Below are 23,398 nucleotides of genomic sequence, written 5' to 3' on the forward strand. Positions count from 1 at the left end.
AGGCAATTTGATACAGAGGTCAATGAGAGAACAAATACAGAATCTTTACAATTATTTTTCTGACCACAATGATACTTTAAAAGCTTTCAACCACTGTGCTAAGGAGCCTATGAAAATATTATATTAAAATAGTCAGTCTGTCTTACATTGGATGGAGGGGGAAAAGAGTATAGTTTAGGCCAAATTTGCAGTTTTTAGTGGACAGAAGCAGAACACACAAACAGCAATTTCCCCTCAACATAAAGCTAACACTACAAAAATTACATGCGCTTTTAGAAATGATGCTTCATTTTCTGTAGTCTAACTGAAGATGAAAAGACATGTTCATGTCTATATTTAATGTCTCCAATATCATGTTTTGCCATTGTGTTGGTTTTAAATCACATATTTCCTGTATTTTTCTTCTCTTATTGGACTAAAAGTACATCAGTTAAAATCTCAACTAAATTGTAAAAAAACTCATTTAGTTCAGTGAGGGTCCTGCCCTTCCCTAGCTAAAGCCCTGATCCCAATACCAGCTCCTTCTGGGCAGATCCCCGCATTCGTGCAGAGTCCTGCTGATTTCAATGAGACTCTGCATGGGTGCAAGGATCTGCTGGTATTGTGCCGGGAGCAGGACTGCGGCCTAACTGACTAGATGGCAGGTTGAAGCGTCCGATTCAATGTGTTGTTCTGACGGTGTGAAAGCTTTGCTATTCTCACCAGATTAAAGCTGTAACAAATCCTAGTGTATATTGGAAAACTGCCTTTTGTTAATTCAAATAGACTTTTTTATTTTTTGATCTTTTTAGGATGCTTGAAACCCTTGTGATTATGAAAAGCCAGGACAACTTAATATTTACATATGATAACAAGTTTGTCATCTTTCTGGAGTCATCTTGTTATGCACTTTTCAGTTTGGCTGTTTGTAAAATAAAGCAATAGTAAAAATTAATCAAGATCAGCTTCAAAATCATTCTATTTGAAATGTTGGGATTGTAAAATATATCCAGATATTGGCTGTTTTGCACTTGAGGTTCAAGTATATTTTTAATCTTTCCTTCTTCTAGCCCCACTGCCCCCCTTCTCTTCTGTTTGGGTTTACTTTTTTTTTTTTTTTACCGATTTCCTGTAATGACTGGCAGCATGTCAGCAGATGCATTTGATGTGGCCTGAGTTACTTTAAAGGTTACATTTCTCAAATCCATTATTCCCAAATTCATGTCCTCCAGCATTGCCAGCTCTTCACCTAAATCAAGGAGCGGAAAAGTGGATTGCAGTAATTACTTTCCATAAATAAACAATTTTCTCTTATCTAGTCTCAAACACACACTTGATATGATTGGGGTTCACCAGCATTCTGAAGAAATTAGGAGACCCTTATCCTTCAACTGGATCTACACGGGTAGCCCCTTGCCTCCATGCTAAAAACCTTTGACATTAATGAGCCTCCCACAAACACAAAAATAAGTAAAAGTTGATCTGATTGCAGGACTGGAGTCTTAATTGGCTTTATGAATCTTGGTAAAGATGGAAAACACATCCGTGGCTACAACCTTAAAGTATACTTTATGTTTTTTTTCCATTGATAAATAATGTTAGTAAATGCTTCAGAGGCTGGTCATATCCATAAGCACGGTATTCTGTCAATTTGTCATCAGCTCAAAAAGCATTAATTCCATACTGCACAGTAGTATGAGTGGATCTGGATTTATTCATAGAGTCATACTCCTAATACCTCTTCAGTCTCTCTATTATGTATTTAAGGAGGTTCAAGAAATTGCAAATTGTATTTTTTGCAAGTAGTTCCTCTTAACTTGGTTGGAGTTTAATTCCATTTCTCTTCAGAAAAGAACAAGTATGATCAAGTAACCACAGTCTTATTTTATGAAATATAAATCATTTAAATGAAAGAAATACAAAGCTTCTATTTCAGGGGCTGAATAAATATTTAAACTATAATTTTGTTTTATGGTTCAGTTCAAAATTCTTTGTTGTTGCTGAACTGCAAATTATTCCAAATGCTGCACACTCATTTTGCAACTGTGGCCTATATTAAGCTGAAATTGTCAATTCATAAACAATGTCCCATGCAGAGTGACTTTACCATATGTGCTCAAAAGGCTTTCAAACTGCGCCAGCAGACCAATGGTGTAGAGCTGCCTTAGGAATCCATCATCATGCAGGCAGTTCCTCAGCTTGATAATGAAACCGCAAATAAGAGCTGTCAGCTACAGAAGAGAAGAAATGCAAAAGTAAAATAACTAGAAAACGTGGGTCTCTAATCCAAAATGAAAGCATTGTAGTTTCTAAGAGATGCTGTAACAGCTGTCAAACTGATATTCTTTTTCTTTAGAAGTGACACTCCTTCCTCACAGTTCAAGAGAAATATTAATAAAAAAATGGGAAATATTTTATTTGATTTACAGGGATTCCTGTTGCCTTCGGGTCTATTAGTTTTATTCACATGACCAGTTGTATTAGAATCTAAGTTTTATTAATTAATCTCCAAGATTTCCTTGGAAAACAATTTCAATTACAGGTGTAAAAGACACAACTAGTTTTAACTCTGAAACTTAGATTTAATATTAACAGAAATTATTCCACTGACATTTTAAAAAAAGTTTAAAGGCTACAATGCCTGTTTTTTTATGCAAACATTTCCCTGTAGTGTTGTGAACACCTGCTGACTTCAGCGGAAGCAGCTGGTCTGAGCACTTCTCGGGATCAGGTCCCAATACTGTGGTGGATCTTAATTCCATGTTTGTAACAACACAGTAATTTCCAATACAACTGACTGATGCCACTAACACTGGATTATGATTTCACTGCAGAATTAAGCCGAAGGAAATGATTGATTTATGAGGGGGAATTTTTTTGTATTCAAAACACAGAGCAGCGAGTGGTTTACAGAAATTGCCCATATTATCAAATGCTTTTTGTATAAAATAGTCTCTGAATTGATCCCCATATGGAAATTCCTTTGGGGATCATTTCACCTGAAAGAAGATTGCTAAGGGCTGTTTGAACTATTTAAACTAAGTAACAGTTACTGTAAAATTAAACTTGATGATTTGAGGTTATTAGACAAAGTATAATTAGAGCAAAAAGATTTAAAATCATAAGGAATATCTGTAAGGAGAATTTGAGTATGTTTGTTCTATGGTGTGTAGTGAGTTAGCAGAATAATCCTATAATTTAGCTGATGTCAAGGAGCACTTGTTTAAGCAAAGACTGTGTGACTATGACAGGGCATAGAATAATCTACTTGCCTACTCACCAATGGCAAGTTGTCAGCTTTCCCTGGTGAATAGGAGGAAAGTAAGTATCAATTACTCAAAATTTAAGCTTTAATTTAAAATATTATGGCACCCAATTGTAGCAGATGTGAACCAATACTCAGACATCTGAAACTGAACCCTAGAGGAAATATCTACCTGAGTCAGCAGGGAGATTGCTCCAGTACCCGTGCTGCTGCTCCTGCTAAGAGCTATGCCAAGCTGCAGCTGAGTGAAAACTGACTCCCATCAAGTTTTCATTTCTACTATTCAAAACCTCAAGGGCAGCAGCAAAACTAATAATCATCATGTCGGTTTCACTCTGCTGTTGTTTGGGAAAGCTAGGAGAAACAGCAGAGACAGGCTCTGGAGCTATTCACAGAGGGAGAAGATCCTGGAAAATAGAAGCCAGAGGAGGAGGGCAGAAGGCACAGAGTAGTCAGGAGACTATGGGCAAGTCTACACTACATTGCTACATTGGTGCAGCTGCACCGCTGTACCACATGTGGTGAAGACACACTATACCGACGGGAGAGCGCTCTCCCATCAGTATAATTACTCCACCTTTGTGAAGCACAGAAGCAATGTCAGTGGGAGATGCTCTCCCGCCGACATAGCACTGGTGTAGACAGCATTTAGGCCAATCTAATTTGCGTCGATCGGGAGGTGACTTTTTCACACCCCTGAGTAATACAAGTTAGATCAACTTAAGCGGTAGCGTAGATGGGCTCGATCAGGTGAGAGAAGAGAGTGTGAAAGCTCCTTCTGTCTTTCAGCAGACAGACATGTGGGAAGCCCTTCAAATTTATCAGACATCTTCTAGTCAGAGGGAGACATGAAAGTCTGAGCCCCCAAGCAGGGCTCAGGGACAGCACGTGAGTAGAAATCCAAGCACCCTCACCTTTCCAAGCAGCTGGGGTTGGGAGCTGGACACCTCTCCAGGGAATTACCCTAAAGCCATGTCTACACTGCAGTCAGAGGTGTGACTGCAGCTCAGCTACACATAGCTAGATTAAGCTAGAGTGGGTATCTCACTAAAAATAGCAGCGAAGATGTGGCAGCACAGGCTGCTGTGCATGCCCAGGGGACCCAGAAGGGCTTGTAATAGCCCATGCAGCAATGACTTCACTGCTATTTTTAGCTGTGCTAGCTAGGTAGTGCATGTATGCTTACGCAAACTTCAAATTACACCTTCGACTATGGCATAGCCATAGCCTTAGATATTGTTGGTTCCCTCCTCCTCAAATCCTTCCACTGATAACTGATACTTAAAGCAGGGCTCCAAAATGTAACATATTAAAAATCATATTTGTCAGTTTTGCACTTGATGCAGGCAATAATGTATTGCAGGTCAGGAAGAAATGTTTTGCTGATCATATTTTCTTCTCCCTCCACCGCTTCTGTTTGTTTTTTATGTACAAAATATAACTGCATTCAAAAATAAAACAATGTAAAATTTTAGAGTCTGTAAGTCCACTCAGTACTACATCTTGTTCAGCCAATTGCTTAGACAAACAAGTTTATTTAATATTAATGATAATATTGTCTGCTTCTTGTTATAATGTAACCGGAAAGTGAGAACAGGTGTTCTCATGGCACTGTTGTAGCCAGTGTCGCAAGATATTTATGTGCCAGATGCACTAAAGATTCATATGTCCCTTCATGCTTCAACCACCATTCCAGGGGACATGCATCCATGTTGATCACAGGTTATGCTCAATAACCATCCAAAGCAGTGTGGACTGACGCATGTTCATTTTCATTATCTGAGTCAGATGCCACCAGCAGAAGGTTGATTTTCTTTTTTGATGGGTCAGATTCTGTAGTTTCTGCATCGGAGTGTTGCTCTTTTAAGACTTCTGAAAGCATGCTGCATATCTCATCCCACTCAGATTTTGGAAGGCACTTCAGAGTCTTAAACCCTGTGTTGAGTGCTGTAGCTATCTTTAGAAATCTCATATTGGTACCTTCTTTGTGTTTTGTCAGCTCTGCAGCGACAGTGTTCTTAAAATGAACAACATGTGCTGGATCATCATCCAAGACTACTATAACATGAAATATATGGTAGAATGTGGGTAAAACAGAGCAGGGGACATACAATTCTCCCCCCAAGAAGTTCAGTCACAAATTTAATTAATGCATTTTTTTTTAAATGAGCGTCATCAGCATGGAAGCATGTCCTCTGGAATTGCGGCCAAAGCATGAAGGGGCATATGAATGTTTAGCATATTGGGCATGTAAATACCTTGCAATGCCAGCAACAAAAGTGCCATGCAAATGCCTGTTCTCACTTTCTGGTGACATTGTAAATAAGAAGAGGGCAGCATTATCTCCTTTAAATGTAAACAAACTTGTTTGTCTTAGTGATTGGCTGACCAAGAAGTAGGACTGAGTGGACTTGTAGGCTCTGAAGTTTTACATTGTTTTGTTTTTGAGTGCAGTTATGTAACCAAAAAAAATCTACATTTGTAAATTGCATTTTCACGACAAAGAGACTGCACTACAGTACTTCTATGAGGTGAATTGAAAAATACTATTTCTTTTGTTTATCATTTTACAGTGCAAATATTTGTAATAAAAACAATATACACTTTGATTTCAATGACAATACAGAATACAATATATATGAAAATATAGAAAAATCAAAATATTTAATAAATTTAAATTGGTATTCTATTGTTTAACAGTGCGTTTAAAACTGCAATTAATCATGATTAATTTTTTTAAGCACGATTAATTTTTTTTAATTAACCGCGTGAATTAACTGTGATTAATTAACAACTCTACTAAATTAGTATAATTTTTAAATGAATATACAGGACAGAGATGGAAGACAATTCATTTTATTGGTAGATACCTATATGCAGTACTATTTTTCGGTGCACAAGAGGGGAGGCTGCATTTGATTTCTACACTGCTGTTAAGACAATAAGTATAAAACATTATCAGTTCTAACCACATTAATCTCTCAGACTCTTAAAAACCCACCACAAGTCTAACTGTAATCATATCAGGCAACTTTCTTGCTTACAGTTTGGCAGAAGACAACATCCCTGCGATATTGAAGGCTCAGGCACAGAGCTATTGTAGGAGCGCTATCTTGCATTAACAAAAAGACCATAGCTTTCTTTGCCTTGTCACTCATCATGGCTACACAGTCCGTGAGCGTTGTCAGCAAGGGGTAAAGAGCCTCACTCCATTCACCTGGTTAAAAAAAATTAAAAAGACATTTTAAATACTTTTATTTTGAAAAAGAACAAAATGTTAAAGCCATTGTCCTAAGAAACTTTCTGGCTCAATTTAAAGAAGAACACTATTGATAACAGGCATTTAGCATAGTCTAATAGCAGCTTATTTTTCCTGGCTGGCCCATTTATTTCCAGTGCTATTCAGCACCATACTGTAATGTGCTTAAAAGAATTGTTATTACAACAGAACAGTAAAGAAGGCTCTCCAGTGTAAGGCTGGGGTGGTGGATATTCATGAGCATATACTAGCTGCCATATTTGCCTACAGAGAGCAGGCAGCAGACTAACTGATTTATAAAGCACTATTCAAGGGGAGGAAGATAGGAGGAAAGAAAGCCGAATTGTATTCTGTAACAGATACACAGTATAGCTAATTGCTACTAAATTTCTTCTGCTCCTTGGTGTCAAAAAGGTTTCTCCTAAATCTATTTTACCCTTGTGTGGTACTTACATGGCCCCCAGTACCACAGCATCTGAGCCCCTCACAGTCGTCAATGTATTTATCCTCATAACACCCCTGTGATGTAGGGAAGTCCTATTATCCCCATTTTACAGCAAGACTAAGCGATTTCCCTAAGGTCACCATGAAGCCAGTGACAGAGCAGGGAACTGAACCTAAGTTTCCAGATTCCCATGCTAGTACCCTAACCATTGCACCATCCTTCCTCTCAAGCTCATGTACCATAAAAAGCCCCAGTAGTTCAGTTTTTCCATTATTCTACTTCCTTCCCTCCCCCCACATCTTAACCATCCTCCAGTTTTTTAAGCCTACTTTCATCATTCTGTGAAAAAAGTTAATCAGACACTGTGTCAAAACTTTTTCCATAGTACAAGACAGGGTAAAAAGGTGTTCTGCTTTTGGTCTTTTAAAAAATAGAAATTTAAAAAGGGAAAACTGCTATTTAAATCAGTTTTATTTTTAACATACAGTACGGTCCAAAAATGGAAGTCATACCACCACCGGACTAGCTGGCCGCACCATACAAGGTGATGTACGGATCAGAATCATGCAAGAACAGGATCATTTCAGGCTTCTGTCAGGAAGCTGTTCAGGACTTCAATTGAAGTCTATGGTTAAGAGCCAACAACAATACAATTTTCCCTGATAACCATCCAAAGAGGGAAGTTATGGAAACTTGCTAACAGAAACATAATAAATGACAAGTCCAGCATTAGGGTGCTTTTAAAACCTCTGTCCTATGCAGTAGACAGATAATATAATAAACTAAATGAAGGAAAGTTATTTGGCTCTGTTCCACTGCATATAATTAAAGTATCTTACTTTAGTAGCTCAGAAGAGCTAACTGAAAGAATTACAGCTCGTCTTTTATTCTCTATCATACAGTTTTTCCAAATTAATCAAATGCCCTAATCTGGAACTCTGAACCCTCAGAAAACAAAATTCAGGTTATTTTAAAGAAATTATTTCTCGTTATTTGCTTTAAAGAGCTTTGTATAAAAGGATAAAAAGAATGGAAAATATCTTCTAGAATGTAGCCATTCCAATACATGGCAATATTTAACTTTCTAAATAATCCAGGGGGAGTTAAAATTCAAAATTATTATATGTCTGTCAACAAATCCATTAAAAAAAGACATGGATACCTGTTTTAAATCAAACTGTAAATCAGTAGCATTATAAAAACAGGATTCAGAAAGATAATGCAATTCTTGGATTATTTTCCAAGGTTCAGCTATTATGTAACGGAAACTTTCGTAGCTCTGTTGGAGTGCGCTAACCTTTCCTCTATTGGTATATTTTATTTATGGCTTGGAACATCAATAATGAAATTCAAATCTTGTCATTTAACAGTGTGACATTGCTTTTCCCTCTAATCTGAGAGGAGAGATGCCACGCATGTAAATTAAAGAAATCTGACAGCAGCAACTGACTATAAACAAAGAGGAAAGGAATAGTAACTGACAGATTCACATCAGGACTGGACATCCACTGGCAGTTTTAAAATAAATTGTCTGTAGTACTCATATATTCACTTTCCTCAATCGGGTTTTTGTTTGTGTTTTCTTTAACAATATTCTTAACAGGATTTTATTGTTGGAACTATATATTCTTTAAAACAAATAAAAGATTTTGAAACACTGTCAGGTACTTTAATTCTGTTGTGACAACACAATCCACTTGAGCTCTGCTCTTACATTTTATGAAATCACCAGAACACTTTAATGGCAATACATACTCTATCGGACAATTAATAGGATGGCTTGTCCCTGAAGGGCTGGAGGGTTGGGGCCAACCAATTATGATTATTAAGAGGCCACATCTGGATATGGATAAGGTGATTTCCCTAGAAAGAGCAGCAGGAGGCTGCAGTGAAGTGCAGATGCTCAGGGAGATCACAGACAGCGAGGAGTGAGTGAGACTGAGGCTACAAGCAGGAGAGGCCTGGGAATGACCTAACAAGAGGGTAACATGGATGGATTTTGTTTTCGGGCTCTGAGTTTTACTTTTTAGTTTATTTTATCTGAATAAACCCAGATCCCAAGAAGGGGACTGTGAATGGCAAAAAGGATGTCGGAGTCTAAGAAGGCCCATGAGCATGATCCCAGGCCACAACGCTTGGGAGGTGCCCAATCTGGTGACAGGCAAACCCATAGCTAGCGTAAATCATCATAGCCCCACTGAAATCAATACAACTTTCAAAGTAAATGGAGGTGTGGAGGGATGTGAGAGGGACAATTACGCTGATTTACAGCAGCTGTAGATCTGGTCAAAAAAAGTTCAAAGTTACCATTTGTTAATTTTGTTTATAAATACCCCCCCTTTTGTTAAAATTACTACTGAAAGTTCAGACTGAAGGCCAAATCTCAGAGTCCTCACTAAGAGACAGTACCCATGCAAGTCAATGGCAGTCTTGCTTGGTAAAGGATGTCAGGATTTGGCTCCATATGTGTCTTTTTTATTTTTCTTATTGCTATTAGGAAGCCAGGAGGAAGGCCTGAATGGGAGAGACCTCCAGGGACATTTTGCTTTCCATAGGGAAGAACCTATGGAAATAATGAGATAAAAAGAATGCAGCCAAGGCTGAAAAACACTGCATAACGGAGGAAGCGAAAGAGCTTCTATAGCTGAGAGGCTGTGATGATGGGCCATGGAGCACAGAAATTAGATACTGAAATGACCTATTAAGACATATAATAGTGCCACTCAGGACTACTGCACACAAGCCCTATTGCTTTTGTCCCTGGAAAGTCTATTTAAGTTAATGTGCACACACAGAGGTGTACAGAGGGAAAGTTGTGAGAGTGTGTTTTGTTTTTAAAGTTTATATCTTTCTTTTCCACAGCAGTAAAGAGAATACAGCAGTAAAGGTAGGGTCATATATCAAAGTACTGGGCACCTGAAGCTGCAATTTAACTCTGGGAGAGCTGCAGGTTCTCAGCAACTCTGAAAACCAGATTATTCATTCAAGTGCTGACCTGTGTTTAGCCCCTGATTCAGCAAAGCAGGGCTCAACTCCATCCATATTCAACAACATATTTAAGCATGCCTTCAAGTCCCACTGACTTCAATGAGAGTTAGGTACATGCTTAAGTGCTTTTCTGAATTGGGTATGTCTACACTACAAAATTAAGTTGACCTAATTTATGTTGGCGTCCAGCCACTGCAATAATTACATCATTTGTGCATGCCTACACTTTGCTCCTTGTGTTGGCGGTGCGTGTCCTCATCAGGAGCGTTTGCACCAATTGAACTGTCAGTGTGGGGCATTGTGGGATGGCTTCTGAAAGCCAGCAACATTTGATGTAAGCTGTGCAGTATCTACACTGACACTGTGTTGAGCTAATAACATCGATGTTGACTCTACGCCACTCCCAAACTGATCTCCAATAGGAGAGAGAAATCACAGCAGTTTAATATGAGACAGAGGCAATATTTAAGCAGAATAATTTAGAGACTGTGAATAGTCTGTGGTGTTGTGAGGAGGAGAGGTAGACAATGAAATCAAACTATTTCAAATTTGTGTTCTGAAAGTTAGGTTTCCAATGGCCTACAATGCTGTGGCACACCCACAAAGCAATTACTTACCCTCTATCATCCAATCAGATTGCTCCGTTTCTTAATGCCCATTGAGAATACTAAATTTAGCACCCAATAAACAGCATTATCTAAGGTCCATTGAAATCAACAATCAGATAACAATTGACATCCATGGCCTTTGGAACAGGTCCTACGTTAGCACTCCTCAAATCAATTTACTAGAACTTGGCAACAAGAGAAATTAAAGGTAATGTCACTGACCATTTCTCATCTATCAACATATAAAGCTACCAGACTCTACAGTGAGCCTGTTCCACGTCTCTTTAGGAAATAATAACCTATCAGATTTCATGGTGAGAAAGTATGTGTTTATAGAAGTTAAGCGATACTTGTAGCTATTTCTTCTTCCATGTCTTCCTCCTACCATGTTTTTATTTGGTAAAAAGGGACTGACTGGAGAAAAATAACACTTTTCCTTGCACATCTTTCCAATGCAGTATTAGATAACACATCAGCAAAACACTTGTTTCACTGTTAAATACAAACAAAAATTGCAATTTGCAGAAGCCATGAATGGAAAACGCACATACCTGGGCTGGACTCTTCAGGAGGGGGGCTGCAATCTGCACAGAAATGGAGGTGCAACATGCATGATTAAGGAGCAGCAACACAGTCTCAACATAAGCAACTCAAATGCTCAATGCAAGGTTCTCAAACATTTTCCACAGAGTGGACCACAACTTAACAGAGATATTGCCTCATGGACTACCTCTCCTCCCAGTATGATTATGTGGACCACCTCTCCCCAACTACTCATGATCACATAATAACCATGTGGCAACTACAGCAATTGCTTCCCTAATATTATTTCCCCATGTAAGCATTTTAACTGCTTTTTAAATTTGATTTGGCAGTTGAAAAAAGGGAGGAGAAGCCAGTACCATGAGACCAGCCTGCTGTTTGTGGACCATCAGCAAGTGTTCCGTAGACCACCAATCCACGGACCATAGTTTGAGAACCACTGGTTCAGTGCAACTGTAGAATAAGCTTGCAGTAAGGCAGCTAAAACAGAACAGCAAAAGATCAGCAATAAATTTAAAGTACCAGAGCACTTAACAGAAAGTAACAGTAACATTGATGCACTCAGACTGCAACAGTAATGAGAATCACTACTCTGCTATTTCATAATATTTAGTTTGTGTTGTACAATTTATAAATCTGTTCACTCTGACCAGTATTGGGCGTATATCAAAGGCCCAAACGTACTCCACTCTGAAGCTTATGGGAGTTTTGCACTGCCTTCAATGGGAGGATTGAGCCCTCAGAAAGGAATATAGTGAAAGTTTAATAACCCCAGTCACAACGTGTCCTGAAATATTCAATATTAGTTTAGTAGATTAACAAAACTGAAACTTGTGTCATGGTAATATCAAGAATTATTAGTCAAGGAAGCAGATAATAGAGGAGAATACCAAATTCAATAGTGGTCCTGGGGACTACCACCTGAGCTAGAAAAGACAGTTACCTTTTCCGTAACTGGTGTTCTTCGAGATGTGTTGCTCATATCTATTCCACAATAGGTGTGCGTGCTCACCACATGCACTGGTGCTGGAAGTTTTTCCCCTAGCAGTACCCATAGGGGAGCACCCCAGCAACTCCTGGAGCAGCGCCTCCATGGAGCGGTATAAGGGTCGCTGTGGGCTCCCCCCACCCTCAGTTCCTTCTTGACAGACAACTCTGACAGAGGGGAAGGAGGGCGGGATGTGGAATAGACATGAGCAACACATCTTGAAGATCACCAGTTACGGAAAAGGTAACTGTCTTTTCTTCTTCGAGTGATTGCTCATATGTATTCCACAATAGGTGATTCCAAGCTATATCTGTTGGAGGTGGGTAGGAGTTCACAAATTCTCATGACGGAGCACAGCTCTGCCGAACCTGGCGTCATCCCTGGTCTGGGAGACGATCGCATAGTGCGAGGTGAACGAGTGAACTGAAGCCCACGTCGCAGCCCTACAAATGTCCTGAATGGGGACGTGGGCCAACAAGGCAGCCGACAAGGCCTGCGCCCGAGTCAAGTGCGCCTTCTCAATTGGTGGTGGAGGGATTCCCGCCAAGTCATAAGAGAAGCACAAGGTGATCCAGGTGGAGAGCTGTTGAGTGGAGATTGACTGACCTTTCATGCGCTTAGCCGAGGCAACAAACAGTTGCGAGGACTTTCTGAATGGCTTAGTCCGCTCCAGGTAGAAAGCCAGAGCCCGTCTCACATCCAGCGTGTGGAGGCAGCGCTCCTCACTGGGCACATGGGGTTTGGGGCAGAGGACTGGCAGAAAAATGTCCTGATCCATGTGATAGGCGGAGACCATCTTTGGAAGGAACGAGGGGTGTGGGCGGAGCTGGACATTATCTTTATGGAACACCGTGTACGGAAGCTTGGAGGTCAGGGCCCTGAGCGCTGAGACTTGCCTAGCCGACATGATCACAACCAGGAAGGCCACCTTCCACGAGAGGTGTGACCAGGAGCACATGGCTAGTGGATCAAACAGGGGCCCCGTGAGACGGGCCAACACCAATTTTAGGTCCCACTGCGGGACTGGAGGCCTAACATACGGAAAGAGACGATCCAACCCCTTAAGGAATTGGCCAGTCATAGCATGGGAGAATACCAGGTGGCCCTGCACTGGCAGGTGGAAGGCCGATATGGCCTCCAGATGCACCTTGACTGACGAGGGCGCCAGGCCCTGGGCTCTAAGGTGAAGGAGGTAGTCCAGGATAAGCTGGATCGGGGCAGCCCCCGGGGAAACACCCCACTCGTTCGCCGATCTGGAAAACCGATACCACTTTGCCAACAAGGCTTGGCGCATGGAGGGCCGCCTGCTTTCTAGCAGGACGTGCTGAACCCCTTCCGAGCACATCTTCTCCTCACTACCTAACCATTGAGCAGCCATGCTGTGAGGTGGAGTGCCGCTAGGTTGGGGTGGAGGAGGTGGCCCTGGTCCTGGGAGAGCAGGTGCAGGCGGGACGGCAACAGCCACAGCAGGGCGACTGGCAGGCCCGTGAGGGTCCCGTACCAATGCTGTCTGGACCGTGCCGGGCCAATCAGAAGGACCCGGGCCTTGCCCATCTTTATCTTTTCCAGGACCTTGCTGATCAGCGGGAACGGGGGAAAGGCATAGAGAACTGGCCTGACCAGGACAGGAGGAAGGCACCGGAGATAGCGCCCTGTCCCAGCCCCACCGGAGCAAAACCAGGGACAGCGACAGTTCTGCCGAGTCATGAACAGATCCACCTGGGGAGTTCCCCACACTTGGAAAAGTCTGTGCACCACCTCTGGGTGGAGGGACCACTCGTGCTATGCCCCTCGAATATATGAATGTGGAAGTATGCGTCCTGCAGATCAAGGGCGGTGTACCAGTCCCCGGGATCCAGGGAGGGAATGATGAAGGCCAGGGAGACCATGCAGAACGTGAGCTTCATCATGTACTGGTTTAGGCGTCGCAGGTCCAAGATGGGCCTGAGCCCCCTTTGGGATAAGGAAATAGCGGGAGTAGTATCCCTTGACTTTGAACTCCCCAGGTACTGCTTCCACCGCTCTTAGGCCAAGGAGCCGCCCCACCTCCTGCTCGAGCAGAGCCTAGTGCGAGGAGGGACAGGACAGGGGGTGGTTGGGCGGGGAGGAAGTAAACCAGAGGGTGTAGCCCCGGGAGATGGTGTTGAGGACCACTCTGGGAGGAACGCACACAACCGTTCGGAGAAGGGACGCTTTATTGGGGGTGGATCCCTGATGAGAACTGGTGGGGCGCCCCCAGGCGTCCCATCAAAACCGCCTTTTCCCCCACTTGCTTGCCCTTGGAGGACCCAGGCTGGGGGACAGGGCGAGACTACCTCTGTGGGAGCCTCTTATAGTCCCGTGACTTCTTATAAGTGGTCTCATATTTTGGGTGGGTGGCCTGAGCAGGAGTCTGCTGCGGCTTGAACTTAGGTTTAGCCAGAGCCGGAACATAGAGACCCAGAGTCTGGAGAGTTGTGCGGGAGTCTTTCAGGCCATGCAGCTTTGTATCTGTTTGTTCCGCAAACAGAGCTTTGTCGTCATCTGGGAGGTCCTGCAGGGAGGTCTGCACCTTGCTGGACAGCCCAGAGAGCAGGAGCCACGACGCCCTTCTCATGGACACCACTGAGGCCATGGACTGCATGGCTGAGTCTGCTGCATCCGAAGCTGCCTGCAGGGTTGCCCTGGCAGCCGCTGTACCCTCCTCCACCAGTGCTTTGAACTCCTTCCTGTTGCGCTCCTGGAGGGAGTCCTCGAACTTGGGCAGGGAGCCCCACAGATTGAATTCATACCAGCCCAGGAGAGCCTGGTGGTTCGCCACCCGTAACTGGAAGCTCGAGGATAAATACATTTTCCTTCCGAAAGAGTCCAGCTTCCGCAAATCTTTACTTTTCGGGGTAGGGACTGGCTGGCCCTGCCACTCCCTGTGGTTGACCAACTAGACCACCAGGGAGTTAGGAGCAGGGTGGGTGTATAGGTATTCATGCCTCTTGGTGGGTACAAAATACTTGCGTTCTTCTCTCTTGGAGTTGGGGGCCAATGAGGCTGGTGTTTGTCACAGGACATTTGAAATTTTTGCCACCCCTTCATGGAGAGGGAAGGCCACCCTGCCTGGTGCCGAGGAGGACAGCACATTAAACCAGGTGTCTGAAGGCTCCTCCATCTCTTCTGCTTGGAGGTGGAGGCTTGATGCCACCCTTTTTAAGAGTTCTTTGTGGGCCTGTAACGGGTCAGACTCACCCCCGCGGCGCCTCCTGCTGGTGACTCCGGGAATTAGCTCTGTCCAGCGCTGGAGCGCCCTCTGCAGGCCGGTGATCCACCTGTCTTCAGGCCCCCGTGTCCCTCCCTGGACCCGGTGCCCTCTTACATGGGGGTGCTGCCCCTGGCAGTAACCCCTTTCTCTCTGGGTCTCCCCTCCTTGGGGAACCTCCACCCTCTATCCCCACCTTGCCTCAGTATTGGCTACTGCCAGTCATTGCCTAGCCCCACACTCTGGGGCAGACTGCAGTATCAGCCTACTCATCACAGGCAAAGGGGTTTGGACCTGCTGCTTTAGCCTACCCCTGGGCTGCCCTCTGCAACCCCCAGTACCTGTTGGCCCTCTGCTAGGCCGCAGCCTGGGGCTTTCCAGGCCAGAGCTCCCCAGCTCCTCAGCCTTTCCCCAGCCCTGCTTCACCCTAGGTACCTTGTCTTAAGCTCCCTGCAGCTAGGCCCAGCCTAAAGCAGCAGCTCTCAAGCCCTGCCAGGCTGCTTTTAAACCCCTCACAGCAGGAGCAGGGTCCACCCTGCTACAGGGCCCTAAAGTCATCCCGTGGAACAGAGGGAGGCGGGGGCGTAATCACCACATCCGGGGAGGGCGAGGAGGCCAGCACGGTATTTTGATGTCCACTGGCACCGGTAGGTCCACCACCTGGTCGGTCTCTGGGCATGGTGCCGAGGATGCACATCTCACCGACTCCTTCCTCGGAGGTCTGGAGAGGGAGGCCAATGGTCCTTCTGAGGCTCCGGCCACTGAGCGAGCCCTCACGGGGGGCTGCGTAGGAGGCCATGGTGCCCACTGGTACCATTGGGCCAGCCATGGGGCCCATCGATGGACGACTACGAAGGGAGGCCAGGAAGACATATGACCTGTCTCTGTCCACGGACCGGGAGGAGTGGTGACGCTGGGAGTGATGCCGACCATGGGACTGCGATCCTGATGTGGAGGACCGGTACCATTGGTAACAGCTGCTCCACAATCAGGTCCAGCAATCGATGACCGGGACTGCGGAGGTGGTGCCATGGCGGGGTTCTGGAGCGGGATGCCAAACGGGAATGACATCGACATCCGTGCCGTGACCGGCTACAAAAATCCCTCCGAGACGAGGACCTTTGGCAATGTCTGCCTTGGTCCCGTCAGTGTTCGCTCCTCGAGGCAGATTGGTGCTTAGAGTCTCGGTCGATGGAACCCAACCAGACAGCCTGGTGGGCGTCGAGGGCGATCCACGTGGACTTTGCCCTGAATGGTTGCTGGGTGGCGAACTGTGTCAGGAACGTTCTCTCAACTGAGACCGGTACCGAGCTGGGGGTGACTGCGGAGATCCCAGCGGCGGCTTGCCACTGGAGCACAGGGCCGACATCGGCGGTGCTCCTGGTACCAGCATGGACTTAAGGTCCCGGGCCACTTGCAGGGCCTCCTGCATCAAGGGCACCCGGAGATCCGGGCTACTCCGCCTGACTTGAGTCGGAGGCCTAGTGGCCAGTGGGGATCGAGGACTGCTCGACCTGGGTCTAGCCTCTGTCCCGGTTTAGTCTGGTGCTGCAGTGAAGAAGGCCTCTTTCTAGCCTTCTTGGTGTGCCCCGTGGACAGGGAGCAGTGCCGACTAATCAATGGCGCCAAAGGGTCACCACACACTGACACCGCGGTGCCCGGTGCTGACTTGGAGCGGTGCGCCGGAGCCGGGGTCAGCGCCGACTCCATCAGAATAGCCCGGAGCCTAATGTCCCTTTCTCTCTTGGTCCGAGGCTTAAACGACTTGCAAATCTTGCAGCGATCACTGAGATGGGTTTCTCCCAAACACTGCGGACAGTCCGCGTGCGGATCACTCAGTGGCATAGAACGCCTACAAGTGTTGCACGACTTAAAACTCGGGGGACGCTCCGGCCAGGGCACTCTAGCTAAACTAAACTAACTAATTAATTACAGGTACCATCCACTGAACGAACAAACAGTTTTGGGAATGAGCTACAGCAAAGCTGGAGCAGAGCAGTTCCAAAGCACCTTCACTGGCAGCAAGAAGGAACTGAGGGTGGGGGGAGCGTGCAGCGCCCCATATACCGCGACATGGAGGTGCCACTCCAGGGGTCGCTGGGGTGCTCCCCTACGGGTACTGTTAGGGGAAAAACTTCCAGCACCAGTGCACATGGCGAACACGCACACCTATTGTGGGATACACATGAGCAATCACTCGAAGAAGCAAATATCTGAGTCTATTGCAACATTTTACTTCTAAAATATTTCTTCAGCTTTCTGGATAAGTCTCTCCTTTCACTGTTTCAGACAATGTTTCCCTTCACAACAATTCACCCTTAGAATAAGCATGGAAAATACTTTCAACAGTGCTTTCATGCCACTTTCACCAAATTTAGAACTGTTTGGGTTTTTTTCTTGTTTCTTTAATCCTGAATTATTATTAATCTCTAGCCAATGGTCATGGTTAAATAAATTAAATACGTTTCCCACACAAGTACTTACAGAAAGGAGGGTATTTCTATTCTAGATGCATGTCAGTCAAGGAAATGTGATGCTTCTGAGGGCTTGTCTTCACATACAGCACTACTGTAGTTCTGTATGTGAAGAGGCTCCTATGCCAAAGGGAGAGTTTCTTCTGTCAGCGTAGTTAACCAACCTCCCTGAGAGGAGGTATCTATGTTGATGGGCGAAGCCCTCCCATTGACATAGTGCTGTCTACAAAGTGCTGTCAGGCACTCTATTTGCAGTGGCTTCCAATTCATTTCTGGTACAATTCAAGTAGTTGGTTTTGACCTATGGAACAGCTGGGGTCCAGGCTACTTCAGAAACTGCTTCTCTCCTCATAATCTTACAGCTGGGATCAACACTCAGATTGACAGATTTATACAACTGGGAGACGGGAAGGGCATTCCTGGCAGAGTGCCCACAACTCTGGAACTTGCTGTATTCCCTCATCTAACAGCATCCAAGTTCATGCACCTTCAGGGCATATTTACGTCAGCTATTCCTGATGGTGTGGTTTAAGTGAGAAGGTTGTAGGGAGGAGGTTGTTTTGGGGGTGAGGATGGGGGTAGAGTTCCAGATGGCTACAGATATTTTCTGCTGGACAAAACGGTAAGGAGATGCATCTAAGTTCATTTTCATATGAAATGAATGTTAAGATCCAGAGTAGAAGTGGGTGAAGCAATATTAAAAGCTGTAGGCACAGTTTTAAAGAAAAGGGCTGTTCTAAAACTGTTTTGACATAAATCTTCCTGCATGGCCATGACTTCTGACCACATTTCATCCACAGCTACACCAGTTTCTCTCTAGTTCTTTTAATTAAAAATCCAAAACGTGTTTTGGAAAACTTCAGGTTTCAGTACTCCGAATGTTAACACTGAATTTATTCACATGAGACACCTAATGAGTTGAGCACAAGTGTGCACACTGAAATTTATTGACTCATCATGTTACTGCGAGCAGCGGCACAGGAGGCAGCAAACAGGGCTGCTAACAGGGGAGTTTGAGTGGGAGTTCCCATTGGAGGAGCAGTGTTTGTCTCTCTCTGTAGAGGCCCGGAGGGGCAGACTGCTGAAGGGGCAGCCGAGCCTGGATTGGCTGAGCCCTGATTAGGGGGTGGAGCCAGGCTAGGAGGGGCCTATAAAAGCGGCCGCCCAGCCAGGCAGCGGCACAGCTGCGAGCAGCGGCACAGGAGGCAGCAAACAGGGCTGCTAACAGGGGAGTTTGAGTGGGAGTTCCCATTGGAGGAGCAGGTGAGTGTCTTTGCGTCTGTTTGTGTAGTGTTTGTCTCTCTCTGTAGAGGCCCGGAGGGGCAGACTGCTGAAGGGGCAGCCGAGCCTGGATTGGCTGAGCCCTGATTAGGGGGTGGAGCCAGGCTAGGAGGGGCCTATAAAAGTGGCCGCCCAGCCAGGCAGCGGCACAGGAGGCAGCAAACAGGGCTGCTAACAGGGGAGTTTGAGTGGGAGTTTGCAGGGGGAGGTGGAAGGGGGCCGCGCCGTGTCCCCTGTGTTTCCCTAGGTACAAGCACCGAGCGAGGCCGGGACAGCAGCAGCCATGAGCCAAGCCGCAGAGGATACACCGAGGATGAGAGCATGCAGCAGCTGCGGTATGTACCTGGTTCTAGCGGGGGACCCAGAGCAGTACTATATATGCATGAAGTGCTGCCTAATAGAGCTGCTGGAAGAAAAGATCCAGGGCCTAGAGCTGCAGGTAGAAACCCTGATAGAGAATAGAAGGGGGTTCGAGCAGCTGATGGAGCAATGGCAAGCAGTAACTGAACGGGAACGCCCAGGGGCACAGGGGGAAGCAGGGGCTAAGGCCAACGAGGGGGGACCGCCAGACGAGGACGATGGGCGGTGGAAGCATGTGACCGTGAGAAGCAGGCCGAGGAAAAGGAGAGCCAGTGAGGGGGAAATAGAGCTAAGGAACAGGTTTGAAGGTCTGGAGAATGAGGAAGGGGTACAGCAGGTGGTAGCTGACGGTGGGAGGCCAAGGAAAAAGAGACGAGCGGCCAGCCCCATAGAAAGAGGGGAGGAGTCTATGGAGACAGCACCAAGTTTGGGCCCAGGGAGGTTACAGGATGGCTTAAGGGAAACCACAAGGGATGATAGGAATGGAAGGAGCGTGCAACGAGGGGGGACGGGGGATAGGTTAGAGGACCGCACTATCCCCAGGCAAAGGCAGGTCTACGTGATTGGGGATTCCATACTGAGAAGGTTGGACAGGCCTGTGACCAGGGCCGATCCGGAGAACAGAAGGGTGTGCTGTCTACGGGCGCTAAAATACGGGATGTGGACCTGAGGTTGAAAAGGATCCTAAGAGGAGCAGGTAAGAACCCTTTGGTCATCCTTCATGTGGGAACGAATGACACTGCTAGATTCTCGCTAGACAGGATCAAGGGAGACTATGCCAGGTTGGGTAAGACGCTCAAGGAAATTGAGGCTCAGGTGATCTTCAGTGGGATCCTACCTGTCCCTAGGGAAGGGCGCCAAAGGGGTGAGAGGATCGTGACAATTAACAGTTGGCTGAGGGAGTGGTGTTACAAGGAGGGCTTTGGGATGTATGGGCACTGGGAGGCTTTTGGGGACAGACAACTGTTCTCACGGGATGGGCTCCACCTAAGTAGGGAAGGAAGTAGACTTCTAGGAGGGAGGCTGGCTCATCTGATTAAAAGAGCTTTAAACTAGACACTGAGGGGAGACGGTTGGGAGAGGTCCTGGTGCTCTCCACGCCAAATTTATACATTGGGAGTGAGAACAACAAGATAACAACAGATATAGCTAGAGGGGGACAGGCAGGTTTAAGGAAGAGGGGGGGGGACGGATACTAGATCTACAGGTCATGCTGGTAGTACTGTGTCCCTATCGAGTTGGGTGAAAAGAGTGAGAGGAGCCCAACAGCAAAAATTAGGATGTTTGTTCACCAATGCGAGAAGCTTAGGTAATAAAATGGAGGAACTGGAGCTCTTGGTCCGAGAATTGAAACCGGATATCGTAGGAATAACCGAAACATGGTGGAACGGTAGCCATGACTGGAGTACAGGTATGGAAGGGTATGTGCTGTTTAGGAAAGACCGATGCAAAGGTAAAGGTGGGGGAGTAGCATTGTATATTAATAATGAGGTGAAATGTAATGAAATAACTAGCAATGCAATGGATAATACGGAGTCTGTCTGGGCAATGGTCACATTGGGGAAGAAAACTACTAGAGCCTCACCCGGGATAGTGATTGGGGTGTGCTATAGACCGCTGGGATCTAGCCTGGAGACGGATAGAGAGCTCTTTAATGTTTTTAAGGAGGTAAACACTAATAGGAACTGCTTGATCATGGGGGATTTTAACTTCCCGGATATAGATTGGGAAACAAATGCTAGTAATAATAACAGGGCTCAGCTTTTCCTAGACGTGATAGCTGATGAATTCCTTCATCAAGTGGTTGCTGAACCAACGAGGGGGGATGCCATTTTAGATCTGGTTTTGGTAAGTAACGAGGACCTTGTTGAGGAAATAGTTGTAGGGGACAACCTTGGCTCGAGTGATCATGAGCTAATTTGTTTCAAAATAAATGAGAGGATAATCAATATTGCATCTGAGACTAGGGTTTACGATTTCAAAAGGGCTAACTTTACAAAACTAAGGCGACTAGTTAGGGAAGTGGACTGGACTAACATATTTAGGGATCTAAAGGCAGATGACGCCTGGGGTTACTTCAGGTTGAAGTTGCAGGAGATGTCAGAGGCATGTATCCCGAGAAAGGGAAAACGGCTCGTAGGTAGCGGTTTTAGACCGAGCTGGATGAGCAAGCGTCTCAGAGGGGTCATTAAGAAAAAACAGAAAGCGTACCAGGAGTGGAAAATGGGAGGGATCAGCAAAGAAACCTACCTTATTGAGGTCAGAGGGTGTAGGGAAGCAGTGAGAAAGGCAAAGCGACGGGTGGAGATGGACCTAGCGAAGGGGATTAAAACCAATAGCAAAAGGTTTTTTAGCCATATAAATAGGAAGAAAACCAAGAAAGAAGAAGTGGGACCGCTTAAAACTTTGAACGGAGTGGAGATTAGGGATAATCTTGGAATGGCACAATATCTGAACAAATATTTTGCCTCGGTCTTCAATGAGGCTAACGAAGGGCTAAGGAATAGTGATAGAGGGACCGATGGGAATGAGGATATGGGGGTAGACATTACGGTATCGGAGGTGGAAACCAAACTTGAACAGCTTAACGGAAGTAAATCGGGGGGTCCGGATAATCTTCACCCTAGAATATTAAGGGAATTAGCGAGTGATATTGCTAGCCCGTTAGCGATGATTTTTAATAAATCTCTAAATTCGGGGATTGTGCCGTTAGACTGGAGATTAGCTAATGTAGTTCCTATATTCAAGAAGGGGAAAAAAAGTGACCCAGGTAACTACAGGCCTGTTAGTTTAACATCTGTAGTATGCAAAGTCATGGAAAAAATTTTAAAAGAGAGAGTGGTTACGGAGCAGGAGGCCGATGGCAACTGGGATAGTTTACAGCATGGATTTACGAAAGGTAGATCGTGCCAAACCAACCTGATCTCCTTCTTTGAGAAAGTAACAGATTTTTTAGACAAGGGAAATGCGGTGGATCTAATATATCTGGATTTCAGTAAGGCGTTTGATACGGTACCGCATGAGGAATTACTGGTTAAATTGGAAAAGATGGGGATTGAAATGAAAATCCAGAGGTGGATAAGGAGCTGGTTAAAGGGGAGACTGCAGAGGGTAGTATTGAAGGGGGAACTGTCGGGTTGGAGGGGGGTTACCAGTGGAGTTCCTCAAGGTTCGGTTTTGGGTCCGATTTTATTCAATCTATTTATTGCTGACCTGGGAACCAAGAGTAGGAGTGGGCTGATAAAGTTTGCGGACGACACCAAGTTGGGAGGTATTGCCAATTCGGAAAAGGATCGGGATATCCTCCAGGGAGATTTGGATGACCTTGTAAACTGGAGTATTAGTAACAGGATGAAATTCAATAGTGAGAAGTGTAAGGTTATGCATTTAGGGATGACTAACAAGAATTTTAGTTATAAGCTAGGGACGCACCAGTTGCAAGTAACGGAGGAGGAGAAGGACCTAGGAGTCCTGGTTGATCGTAGGATGACTATGAGCAGGCAATGTGATGTGGCCGTTAAAAAAGCAAATGCGGTCTTGGGATGCATTAGGCGAGGTATTTCTAGTAGGGATAAGGAGGTGCTAGTCCCGTTATATAAGGCGTTGGTGAGACCTCATCTGGAGTATTGTGTGCAGTTTTGGTCTCCCATGTTTAAGAAGGATGAATTCAAACTGGAACGGGTACAAAGAAGGGCCACTAGAATGGTCCGAGGAATGGAAGGCCTGTCGTATGAAAGGAGACTTGAGGAGCTCGGTTTGTTTTCCCTAACCAAAAGAAGGATAAGAGGAGATATGATTGCACTCTTTAAATATATCAGAGGGATAAATACCAGGGAAGGAGAGGAATTATTTCAGCTCAGTGCTAATGTGGACACGAGGACAAACGGATATAAATTGTCAGTCAGGAAATTTAGGCTTGAAATTAGACGAAGGTTTCTAACTATCAGGGGAGTGCAATACTGGAACAGTCTACCGAGGG

At 45.3% G+C, this 23,398-nt stretch overlaps 1 protein-coding gene across 11 annotated transcripts in view; it reads right to left on the reverse strand.

Annotated features, from left to right (window-relative positions):
• INPP4A (inositol polyphosphate-4-phosphatase type I A) overlaps positions 1 to 23,398 on the reverse strand; it is a 210,632-nt gene that overhangs the window by 18,442 nt on the left and 168,792 nt on the right. For 10 of the 11 annotated variants that reach the window (XM_045005413.1, XM_045005372.1, XM_045005397.1 and 7 more), the window contains 4 exons: positions 11,096 to 11,128; positions 6,289 to 6,461; positions 2,087 to 2,210; positions 1,102 to 1,228 (listed from right to left, as the gene is read on the reverse strand). In XM_045005413.1, the coding sequence (XP_044861348.1) occupies positions 1,102 to 1,228; positions 2,087 to 2,210; positions 6,289 to 6,461; positions 11,096 to 11,128 (457 nt within the window). The remainder of the gene's footprint in view (positions 1 to 1,101; positions 1,229 to 2,086; positions 2,211 to 6,288; positions 6,462 to 11,095; positions 11,129 to 23,398) is intronic. The other variant, XM_045005360.1, reaches the window with a different exon arrangement.

The sequence above is a fragment of the Mauremys mutica genome, chromosome 1 (genome assembly GCF_020497125.1).
Source record: "Mauremys mutica isolate MM-2020 ecotype Southern chromosome 1, ASM2049712v1, whole genome shotgun sequence".
Lineage (NCBI taxonomy): Eukaryota > Metazoa > Chordata > Testudines > Geoemydidae > Mauremys > Mauremys mutica.